The sequence below is a fragment of the Merops nubicus genome, unplaced genomic scaffold (genome assembly GCF_000691845.1).
Source record: "Merops nubicus isolate BGI_N331 unplaced genomic scaffold, ASM69184v1 scaffold25093, whole genome shotgun sequence".
In the NCBI taxonomy this organism is placed as follows: Eukaryota; Metazoa; Chordata; class Aves; order Coraciiformes; family Meropidae; genus Merops; species Merops nubicus.
The window spans coordinates 1-12,224 of NW_008600167.1; the positions used below are offsets into that span (position 1 = coordinate 1).

At 38.8% G+C, this 12,224-nt stretch overlaps 1 protein-coding gene across 1 annotated transcript; it reads right to left on the reverse strand.

Moving 5' to 3' along the window:
• Positions 1-3: 3 nt before the first annotated feature.
• Positions 4-10,873, reverse strand: LOC103770374 (myosin heavy chain, skeletal muscle, adult-like; the record flags this gene model as incomplete). The annotated part of the gene is given in 21 exon segments (XM_008937631.1): positions 4-24; positions 2,124-2,379; positions 2,486-2,622; positions 2,708-2,831; positions 3,357-3,474; positions 3,568-3,655; positions 4,085-4,167; positions 4,282-4,588; positions 5,531-5,701; positions 6,598-6,747; positions 6,844-6,962; positions 7,186-7,324; positions 7,405-7,508; positions 7,601-7,699; positions 7,792-7,855; positions 8,921-9,013; positions 9,107-9,218; positions 9,316-9,343; positions 10,189-10,345; positions 10,438-10,581; positions 10,670-10,873. Coding segments are annotated over 21 exon segments (2,718 nt in total), but the record flags the coding sequence as incomplete, so codon positions are not given.
• Between the last annotated feature and the right edge of the window lie 1,351 nt (positions 10,874-12,224).

The window sequence follows — 12,224 nt, forward strand, 5'->3', positions numbered from 1 at the left end:
AGCATCAGCCAAGCTATCTGCTTCCTGATGGGGAGATAGAAGTTTTCTTTTTTTAAAAGTATTTGAAAGTTTCTCTTCATTATCTTTTACCTTACTAAACTGACCTATGTAAAACCCACGTCTGAAATATCCTTTCTACTTGAAGAGCTGAACAATATTGTCAGTTTTTCTGTCTGAAAAATATTTTTGGTTTGGAATTACTTCAAATTTTTTGTCTCTTTTAAAAAATATCTGTCCAAATTTGTAGTTTTGACAGTACCTTGTGCACTTAAAGGCATCACAAAAAAAGTGACCGTCTCTGTCATTAATTTTTCAGTGGAATAGCCTTGCAGGCTACACAATAACCAGAGGCTTCTCTTTTTGTAATTGCTGCTGAAACCAGGTTTATGTGGGGCCGTAAAGTATTTTATATTCTCAAAATAAAAACTATTAGATTAGAAAGAATATCACTTTTCTAAATTCATTCAAATTCCTTCACATATGCAGAGGTGTCACCATTTAAAGAACATGCATACTTGTCATAATTCCAGCCTGTCTGTAGTTTTCAATGCTGATTTCAGCTGGCTTTCTATTCCTTTGGTCTTTGGTATTTCATATGAGTAGTTTTGTCCCAAATGACTTTAACTGATAGATACTTTTCTAAGTAAGAAGATCAAAATCTGTGTCTATTTTGCTTTTAGGGTGAGGAAATACCTCTAACTTTCGCATTTTTTAACTGAAGACTCAAGTCACTATGTGTAGAGAGCTTAGCCACAGAGTGGCTAACAGCAAAGGGACATGATAAAGTGCAGCTGGTTGAAGTTTAGTAAAATAAACTCCAAGTCAAGATAACCTGGGGTGCAACTATTGTAAGATAATGGGATGAGTAAAAAGAACTGAAACACTAAGATAAAGAACTGCTAACCGCAAGGCTAAACACAAAAGATAAACATAAGAGAAGTTGACATGTAATCTGCAACCAATGGTGAGCTTCACTTTTGCAATATGTATGAGCTAATTAAGAACAATATAAAAGATGCCTTCTGATTTTCAATAAATGAGGCTTTCCGATCATTATAGAATGGTGTCTATCTCCCACTTATTCTCCGTCAACTATGCAATAGGGGAAATGTGAAAAATGTATTGGGTAATTTCAGTTCTTTCAATAATTTCATGGGTAATTTATACTTGCTTTGTAAGAGAGGATTTGAATATTACATACTGTTAGAATGTATTTTAAAATAATAATAATTTATTTTTATAAATTCAATGTGTCTAGAAGGTTCAGGGGATGTTACTAATAACAGATCTATTGCATGGCATATGATGCAAATCCAGGTTGCAGATGCAAATCATTACAGTACCCAGAAATGAAAGATTACTTGATTACTTATCTGCTTTGCTATTCTGCATTGTACTAAATTATGTCTAAGTAATACAGAAGTACAAAGTGCCTACCCAGAGATGGTGGTTTAATATTATTATACATACATATAGTCTCAAAATTTGGGGTTCACATTTTGCGTTTAAGGGTTAGGGGTTAAAGCAGGATGCGCAAGACTCTGACATCCGTTTCGCTAGAGAGGTTCAACATCTGCCTGTGCCAGGATGTATCTACCTGTTCCTTTTCATCTTCTCAGGGAATATTGAGCACCCTTGAGCATAGTAAAACACCATAGATTAACCCTGGAGGATGAGACTTTTGTTTGGAAGCAGGAGCTCTGAATTAATTTCTTCTCTTTTTAATTTACAAGCATTGATTTGAATTCTAGGTTATATTTATTGTCCAAAATGAATAAATGCTGGTGAGATAGAGATACAGACTGCAGGTTCACCTGCTTAAAGAGAGTTGTGGGTACTGGCACAACCCTATCCTATTTTTTGTTAGCTACCAGTAAATGCCTCCTTCCTTAGAAATCAAGGGCACTGACTACCCATTGGAGTTCACCTCGTTGTGCTGGCTGTCAGGGGGCTCATAATACTACTGTGTGACACTAGTTTCTTCAGCTTCACAGTCAATATGATACATAATTCAACAAATTTTTTTGATATCTGGTCATCTATAGTCTGATCTTCTGCATGCAAAGGAGCAGTCTTAATCTATAGACTCGTTTTCTGAGTGGGAAATAAATGGGGATACTCACGGCCTGCACTTGGAGCTGCAGATCATTTTTCTCCTTCAGTAAAGAAACCATTTTCTCCTCCAGCTCCTTCCTCTTTGCCTCAGACTTGGCAAGCTCTTCCTTGGTTTTCTCAAACTCCCCCTTCATGTTGGCCATCTCCTTCTCAGACTCTGCACTCTTCAGCAGGGGCTTGATCTTGAAGAACAGCTTCATCCAGGGCCAGTGCTTCACATTCATGAAGGAGCGAACATTGTACTGGATGCAGAAGATGGACTCCCTGAAGCATAATTAAAATGCACATTGGATATTTTCATTTTGAGTGACAACACTTTCCCACAAGTACAATGTCTTTAACATTTTAACTGAAGATGAAGAATGTCTACCTCCTCTCCACCATTCTCTGGTACTCCACTCTCATCAGGTAACCTCTACACATGGCCTGTGTACGGGTGATGAGCTGTGCCAGCTTCTCATCCCTCATCTCTTCCAAGAGACCTATCAGCCCAGCTTTGAAGAACACCTTGAGAAAGGGAGCATTGCCACACATGACTCTCAGGCAGAGTGAAGCCCAGGCACACAGTGAGTGAGTCAAGGAGAGTTTGTACCTTGGTGTGGCCAAATTTGTACTGGGTGTGGTCCACATCAATTGAGCCAAGAAGCTTCTCGGAAGCCTTCTTGCTATCAATGAACTGTCCCTCTGGAATAGCACTGGCATTAAGCACCTTGTATCTGTGAATTGAGAGGAAATATGAATGAAGGCAATCTCAAGTCATAGAGTTAACAGTTTACTGCAATCAGTCTTTGGAACAGAATGATGCTGAGAAAGTTGGATTTTCATCCCTTGTTTAGACATACAGTTATAGTGAAGTCCTAATCTGATACCAAAGTTGTTGAAACTTTTACTGTCTTTAGGTGATCAGTCACAGATGAAAAGAGGACACTGTTCTCCGTCCATTTCAATTGTATATCTTTTTTATTTAAACAGTGCTGTAGGAACATGGCCACTGTGTATAGGAAGAAAACATCTTCCCTGAAACTTGCAGTTGTTACAATTGCTAAAGAACTGTATCTGGGTTTCTAATTTTTATCTGGGAATGTGTTGTAGCCACATCCCAATCTACACTTTTTAATCTTAGAATTACTGGCTTGTGTAAATGTTGTGCTTCCATAATCAGACACTTGTAAAGTTCAGTTGTATGATGAAGAGCAGTCACTGGGAACACCTGACTTATCTCTTCATTTCATAGCTCTTACCTCTGTTTGAAGTCAGCATAGAGGACTCTGCTGGGGAAGCCTTTCCTGCAAATTCTGATGCCTTCCAGCACACCATTGCACCGCAGCTGGTGAAGTACCAGTTCATGCTCCATGGCACCTAGGCAATTCAGAGCACAAAGGAGTACCAGTTTCTAGTGCAGAAGGAGATGGCTGTATGAAAGCAAGTGCTTTTTCTGCTTGAGGTTCTTACCAGGTGTTTTTGTTTCATTTGGGATGATGCAACGGACAAAATGGGGGTGAGTGCTGCGTAGATTGGTCATCAGCTTGTTTAAGTTCTCCTGTGGGGCCATGAGTTAGTGTGCATTCATATGAAATATGGAAAAACAGACTCTTAGGTTTTTTTAATTTGGCATAAAAGGCCTATCAATGGAGATACACTGAGCTGAAAATGATCAACTTCAATCAATAGCTCTACCCCTCCTGATTCTGAACATTGAACATCACCTTTCAGGATTAAAAAAAAAGTTACCATGAACTCAATGAGAGATAGAGGCTGGGTACTTCACAGCTTTATGAGAAAATTCTTGTTTAAGTATAAGTTTAGCACTTACAGTGTAATTTTTTGTTCTTTACGGGTGTGTTTTTTGGTTTTTTTTTAAGGAGCATCTGAATGAAAATTGTTTGGTTGTTTTGTATTGTAGCTCAGCCAGCTGAAAGTGCAGTTTAATTTGTGTTAACATAGATGAAAATATAAAGTGTTTACTTACCCGGAAAAGAGCTGAGACTGTCTGGAAAGAAGAACCCTTCTTCTTACCACCTTTCTTGCCACCACCACCACCACCGCTAGCCTCTGATAAAGTGAAAATAATTAAACACTTATGAATTAAACTTTGGGGCTCATTCATGATTCTACAATTTTTCAGAACCACTGTGCACCAAACAGAGGGTATTTCAGATAACTGACCTGCCTCTCCTCCAGCAGAGGCAAAGAGTAAGGCCAGTGTCTTCACAGACGATTTCTGATACAACCCAATGACAGTTTCATTCAGGGGGTCTTTGTTCTTCTCCAGCCAGCCAGTGATGTTGTAGTCCACTGTGCCAGCATAGTGTACCAGGGAGAAGTGGGCCTCAGCCTTGCCTTTGCCAGGCTTGGGCTTCTGGAAGTTGTTGGACTTGCCCAGATGCTGGTCATAGAGCTTGTTCTTGAAAGAGGTGTCAGTTGCCTTGGGGAACATGCACTCCTCTTCCAGGATGGAGAAGATGCCCATGGGCTGGAAGAAGCAGCCAAAAACACAGTGATAAAATACAGATCTGCCTACAGAAAGAAACTGTGGTAAGGCATGGATAAAAAAAAAAATGAAAAGCTAAAAAAAGATAGATAAAGATCGAGATAAAAGAAACTAATAGATTCATAGATAAAGAAACTAATGAGAACTCATAGTGTCACGATAATCACAAAAAGTTTTCTAGATAGTATGGAAACTGATGAATTAAAGGTACCTTTTTACTTTTTGCACTAATGCTTTCACAAGGTAAATTTGTATAGATGGTGTCTTACTAAATTTAGTGTTTATTCAACAAATCTTTCAGCTACTTCCTGAAATTTTGTCTTAGAAATCTCTGTTTTTCATTCCTGTACAAGAGCATGTTACAAAAAAAACCAGTGTCAGCTCAAAGTGATGGTTTTATTCATCCCTGTTCATCCAGTACATTTTTTTCTATATACACCTATGATTTTACTTACAAATTGTGTTTCATAAATCACAGAATTAATACTGAAATCGTGAATATAATAGTAAAAACTGTCTGTGTTTCTAAAAAGATATATTTATCTTTGTGGACTGGAAAACACACCTTCAGAGAATCCTTGACACAAAATTATGCGTGATCACATTATTTATTCTTTTGCCAAACAAGCAAAATTACAATTAATTTTAAAAATGCATATTAATGCAGTTAATGCATAACTTAAAGGTACATTGTTTGTAGCCTAATCACAAAAGTCATCAGAAATTATTTTCTGAATGCATACAATATTTGAAAGGAAAAGGTAGTTTTTTGATACAAATATCCAGGAACATAAATGGGTAATAATAGCTAGGTTTTTATCATTAAGGCAAGGTTTAATCATTAGGGCAAGAAATTGGGGCTGAAGAAAAATCCTAGAATTCTGTCATGAAGAAATAACAAAATATTAAATGCAATCAACATACCTTCTCAATGAGCTCAATGCAGGCAGCCAGGTCCATCCCAAAGTCAATGAACTCCCATTCAATTCCTTCCTTCTTGTACTCCTCCTGCTCCAGCACGAACATGTGGTGGTTGAAGAACTGTTGCAGTTTCTCATTGGTGAAGTTGATGCACAGCTGCTCCAGGCTGTTGAACTGCAGTTACAAAGACAAGTTTTGCTCATTCTCAAGTTGGAGAACTGCCTGTATAGCTTTCGCCTGTGCATTCAGAATCCCATGCAGTCATGCCCAGTTAAAACAAACATTTTTCTTAATGTTAAAACTTCCCATTAACTACTGTTAAAGAGGTTTGGTTTTTTGTTGTTTTTTTTTTTTTGCTGCTGTGTACCTGAATGATGTTTATATATATAAATTATTTTATTTTACAGCACTCTTTTCTCTCATATTATCTCCATCATCCCATCTTCTTAACAAAACAAAAAAAAATAAGACACCGTCAGTGTTTGCCAGTACTGGCTTGGATTTGGGTACCTCCTCCAAATGTCCACTGAACTTCTCTATCTGCAGTAAAGGCAATCAATGCGTTCTTGCTGTGGAATCACTCTTTGGCACTTCAAAAGCAAAAGACTTGCACTTTTGTCCCAAAGCCTTGGCATAATTTTGTGTGGGACTTAAGTCTACCTTTCTCTTCCTATACTTGATGATATTGTATATTTGGTACTTTTTTGTACTTTATATTTGGTACTATTTTGTGCTATTTGTCAGTGTATTTTTTCAATACTAAGCTCCAATTATTGAAAACCTACAATATTTGTGCTGATATTGTAAAAGCCACCTGCTTCTTCTGTGTATCACATAAAGCTATTACATGCAGATCCATTGAAGCTCATTGATTGTGATGGAGAAAAAAATGGCGTGTACAAAGAAGGAAAGTATTTCTATAAAATAAAATATACACTCTCTAAAAAAATTGATTTGAGGTTGGCAATGAATGCAATGCTTTTTTAAAAAAAAATCCACCATAGTTCTCCACCTTCTCTTGAGCCCTAACTGACCCCTCAAGATTTTACTGTCATTTCTGTGGTACTTGCATCAAAGATCTCAAAGCCAGCAATGTCCAGGACACCAATGAAGTACTGTCTGGGCTGCTTGGTATCCAGCTGTTGGTTGATGCGAACAACCATCCACAGGAACATCTTCTCATAGACAGCCTTTGCCAAGGCACCCACTGAATTGTTCACCTATACCAAAGAAGAACAGAGAAGAAGAAAAACTGTATCTGGCGCAAATAGTAAGTGATAGAAGCTGGAGGTTACAAATCACCAACTGTCTGTTACCTGCTGCACGGTTTGACCCTTGGTCACATATTAATTCTCAACTTTGCCTCGGGGGAAGCAAAGGGCCTTGAGCAGATCTGCTGAGTTCAGACCCATCAGATAGGCAGCCTTGTCAGCAACTATACACAAAGAGATGGAGACAGTGACAGAGGAGAAGTGATCAGTGAAAGTGAATGTCCTCTAAGATGTAGCTGTAGGTTTTAGCACTGCAATCTTGTGATAGCTTGAAGGAACAGTTAGAAGAATAAGTAGTATGCAAGATAGGACTTATGTCTTTATGAAAGTAAATTGGAGCCAGCTATGTAACTTTCTGTTATTAGGAGTTCTAGATTTTGTTAATACCTTCTGTGCCATCCGGCTCCGCCTGCTCCTCACGCTGCTTCTGCTTGAACTTCAGGTTCCCATAGTGCATGACAGCCCCTGTCAGCTTGTAGATGGCAGTTTTCTCATCAGGAGCGAAGCCCAGGATGTCAATGGCACTCTAACAACAGAATGAGTCAAATAAGCCTCTGAGCCATGAAATGGAACTTTTGCCATATCAATATGCTCTGTGTCACTTACGTCTGTAGCCATCAGCTCCTCCTGGTCATTTATGCTGGCAACAGTGATCTCCCCTTGACTCACAAATTGGTAGTCATATGGGTTGGTGGTAATGAGAAGCATGTCTGTAAAGAGCAATAGGACATATCTAGGTGTAGAGAATTAAGGTAAATATTAAACATTCAGATTCCATCAAACAATTTGTAAGACTTCTTACCAATTAGCTCTGGCTTCTTGTTGGACATGATCTGATAAAATATGTGGTAGCTTCTTTCTGCCTTGAGCTGGAAAGTGACTCTGGATTTCTCCAGCAGATCTGGCAAGGAAGGTAAGACAGAGTTAGGCCTGAGAAAATACACTGAGTTGGAAAGTGAGGAAGAAATGTGATGAGGTCAGAAGATCTCTTACATGTTTCAATGTCAGCAGAAGCCAATTTGCCTGTGGCACCAAAGTGGATTCGAATGAATTTACCCTTTAGAGAAGAAATAAAAAAGAAATTTTGGAATTTTGTTAAGACTTTAAGCATGTAACCTTTTATTTTCCATATTGGACAGATTTTAAACATAGAAGTTGTTTCAATTTTTTTTTTCTTATTTTTCTTTAAAAAGCAAAACAGAATACCAAAAAAAAAAAAAAAGCAAACCAGGAAACTCTCTACACTGGCAATACTAAGGCAAAGATCTGAGCTGAGTTCTTACTTAGTAAGAATAACCCTGAATGCACAGGAATGAGAAAACCACTAAGCAAGCATTCTGTTAGGTCATTTACACATCAGTTCAAACAGATGGATATAGAGATGCAGTCAATTTTTCGGTCAGATATGGTGCTCTGAAGGTGGATTTTGACAGTGTAAATATCAAATGAGGGTTTCTTTATCTTATGTTAAAACAGAAGGCTGCTGTAATTTTCTGGGTTGTAGATATAGGGACAATGCACCCAGGACATAGAACTTGAGGTATTGTGATTTCTCAAAGTTATTCACAGGTAATCTAATAAAATTTATGAATGGCTTGTGCAATAAAAGGACATGTCATAGAATAATTTAAGTTTTTTGTAGGATGTCTTGCAGACATCTTTTTTCCTATTCTTTCCCTGACAGCCTCTATTAAGATCTGAACAGTTAGATTAATAGACCCACCCAGTTTTGTGTCTAAAAACCCAGAGATTCCTATTTTTCCTGATCTGATGCAAGCAATTTCGATTTTGTCTATCTGTCTTTCCCTCCCTCCCTTCCTTCTGCATTATATGAATTTACAAAAATTTATGTCTACAGTCTGTATGACAGGTATCACAAGTATGTATAAACATATATTTGTAATTATTAAATAATATAGAAATTTATATATATTTAAATGATCCTCCTTTGTAAATATTTTTGATGTACTATATTTTTATTTATATTGTAAATTAGAGAGTCTAGGTTTTTTGACAAAAGAAATGAGGAAAATATTGTTAGTTCAATGAATATAATCATCCAGCAATGACATTTCAGAAGTTACAGCTTCTATTTAGACATCCTTGTGCGCCTGTAACTTACAAAGCGTGAGGAGTTGTCATTCCTCACGGTCTTGGCATTTCCAAAGGCCTCCAGCAGTGGGTTGGCGCTGATGATTTGATCCTCAAGTGTTCCCTGCAGGACAATAATTATTGCTGCTTACCCTTTCCAAAGATCATGTCACTAACAGTAGAGAGCACTGATTCAAGCCAGCACCTATTAATTTACCTGCATTTTGCCCGACTGCTCTTCCTTCTTCTTCTCCCCACTGGCTGCAATTGTTGCAAAGTACTGGATGACACGCTTTGTGTTCACAGTCTTCCCTGCGCCGGATTCTCCGCTGCCAAAGCAAAGAGAGAAGCAGAGAGTGGTGGTCAGGCAGAAGGTCCCCTGGCACCGGGCAGCCCCGCAGGGACACGAGTAGGGAGTGTACATACGTGATCAGGATAGACTGGTTCTCGCGATCTGTGGAAAAGGCAGAAACAAATAAACTTTGTAAATTAAAAAAAACACAATAAAAACCCCTTGAAAATTAATGCAATAGATGAAAGTTATGACAACAAGAATTACGCATTTTTTCCTTTGTTCACTCCTAAGTTTGTTCGTTTGTTTTTAATTTCAATTACTTGCAATGAGATTTGTGCCACATGCTTACCTCTAAACATACCCACAAAACAGAAGCTTCTACATTTCTGAGATATTAATTTGATGGTAGGGCTGTTAGATGAGAAGGAATTGTTTCTGGTTTTGTTGCCAAACAGACTCTATTGACAGAAATAGTAGAGAAAGGGGGAGTAGGGATCCCTGACAAAAGAATCCTGAGCATGGGGTATAGTTCCAAACACAACAACAAAGAGAGCAAAAGGAATAAAAAAGTAGAATCAAAACTTGCAGCAATATATAATTCTATTTCATTTTTTCCTGTCATGGTTTTATCAAGACAAATCTGAACGTTTGAGATACTGATTTTTCCTGTAGCCCTTTGGTGAATTATCGTCACATTGTTGGCCAGGATTTTCACATCACATATGGATCTCATACCCTGTTCACTTTCTCTCTTTCATTACAGACATAATTCTATTCCTTGCTTCACCTAGTCCATTTGGCTTATCATTTTGACCTGACACAATAACTCTCTCTGGTACTCTTTTTCCATTTTAGAAATAGGGATGTGAAAAAAAAATCTGTTTAAATTAGCAGTGATTAATGACTGAAATAAAACTCTAATGACGTGTTAAGAAAATACCAGCATATTTAGCAGGAAAACTCTGTGATTACTTTTACAATGTCTTTGAGATGGAATCACTCACCAGTCAGCATGAACTGATAGGCGTTGTCAGAGATGGAGAAGATGTGTGGAGGGGCCTCCTGGCGCTTCTTGCCTCGGTAGGCCAACACCACCTCCGGGTTGTACACCGGCAGCCACTTGTAGGGGTTGACGGTGACACAGAAGAGACCCGAGTAGGGCTGAGAGGAAGGGAGACAGCACGTTGGCTTCCACTTAGCCAGGCAGAGCAGTTCCCCCAGCCAGCCAAAGGCAGGCTGCTGCTGGTACTTACGTAGATCATCCAGGCTGCATAACGCTCTTTGAGGTTGTACAGCACAGCGGGTTCATGGAGGTGGGTCATCATGGCCATGTCCTCGATTTTGTCATACTTGGGAGGGTTCATGGAGAAGACTTGATCTTCCTTCACAGTCAGGGTCTATCAGGGGAAAGAAAGGTACATGGATGTCAGCTAAGAGCTCAGAGTGGAAATTAAATGCTGTTTGTAAATCTTGTTTTTCACTCACTTCTCCCCCTTCAGTCTTGACAGTGACCTTCCCTGATTCTTTGTTCTGGATTGTCCCTTTCACAAAGGATTCTTTAGGATGCACGACAAAGACAGATGACTTGGCATCAAAAGGCTTGTTCTGGGCCTCGATTCTCTCCTTCTCTGACTTTCGGAGGTAAGGAGCAGCCGCCCCAAAGATGGCCATCTCGGCGTCTGTTGACATGGCTGCACCTTACGGAGGGGCTCACCAGCAGAGAACACTGTGGAAGAGCAAATATTTTCCCAAATTAGTCAATATTTTCTGTTGTCATGCAATTTATTGAAAATCTTAAGTAGCACCATGGAATGTGTGATTTAGGAGGAATCTCAGCTAGTTCTTTTGTTCATCTTCCTGTGCAAAGAAGAACGCATGTTGGATCAAGTTACTCAGAGACTTTTCCAGTGAAGTTTTGGTTATTTCCATGAATGGAGATTCCTCCATCCCTCTGCATCTCTGTTTAATGTTTGACCAACCTGATGGTGAATTTTCTTTTCCTAATACCTGATCAAAATTTTTGTTGCTGCAACACGCATCTGTTGTCCTCATCCTTTCCATCTGCATGTCTAAGAAGAGTCTGGCTCTTTGTACTGTATAACTACATACTTTTTGTTGAAGATAGCAGTAAGTCAATTACATTTTAGTTGCCTACAGATTGGACAAACTCTACCCTTTCAGTCTCTCCATATGCATCATTTGCCCTATCTATGTTGGAAGTTCTCCACCAGACTCAGTCCAGAATGTCAATGTCTTTCTTGTCACCAGGGAGCATTGAACACAGTGCTCCAGATGTGGAAGTTGAATGCAGGGGAAGAATAACTTCACTTTACCTTCTAGTTTTCCTGTTATGAGCGCTTGAAAATGTGCTCTTTGCCTTCATTCTCCCGTAGGCGCACTGCTGATGTGCACCAAGATATGTGACACATTTCTGCAAAGATGTTTTCTAGACATGAGACAGCCAGCATAACCTGTTGTATGGGGCTATTCTTTCCTACATACAGGACTTTGCACTGCCTTTACTAAAATTTGTGAAGTTCTTGTCAGTTCTAGTCTGATGACTTTTGGGAGCATTCTTAAGGTTAACATTGCTCTGTAACATATTCATGAGTCACTCGTTTTGATCTCATCTGCCCAGTTCCTGAGGATGTATTCCATCCATCATTTGGGTTGCTAATTGGTGATGATAAATATCATGATCCTACCACTGATGTTTCTAACACTGACATTTTCAATAATGTGATTCGAATTTTGAAAAGTGCCAAAAGAAAGATTTGTGTATCATTTTACATTTCTAGTCATATACTTATTGGAAAATTGACTAAGTTACTCATGCCTAGTCAAGCTGATCAGGGCAGCTTCCACATTCTTTTCCTGTTCTGTGTCTAGGGCTCCCAAACCCTCCTCAAAAAGTAATTCTCTCTAGTTAGATTGATAGGCCTCAGGAGACTGGGGATTTCACCATGAAAAAATTAAATTAATGTATTTATAAAGTAATGTTGCAAAGCTGCTGTGATCCAGTGCAACATCAATGATGAAT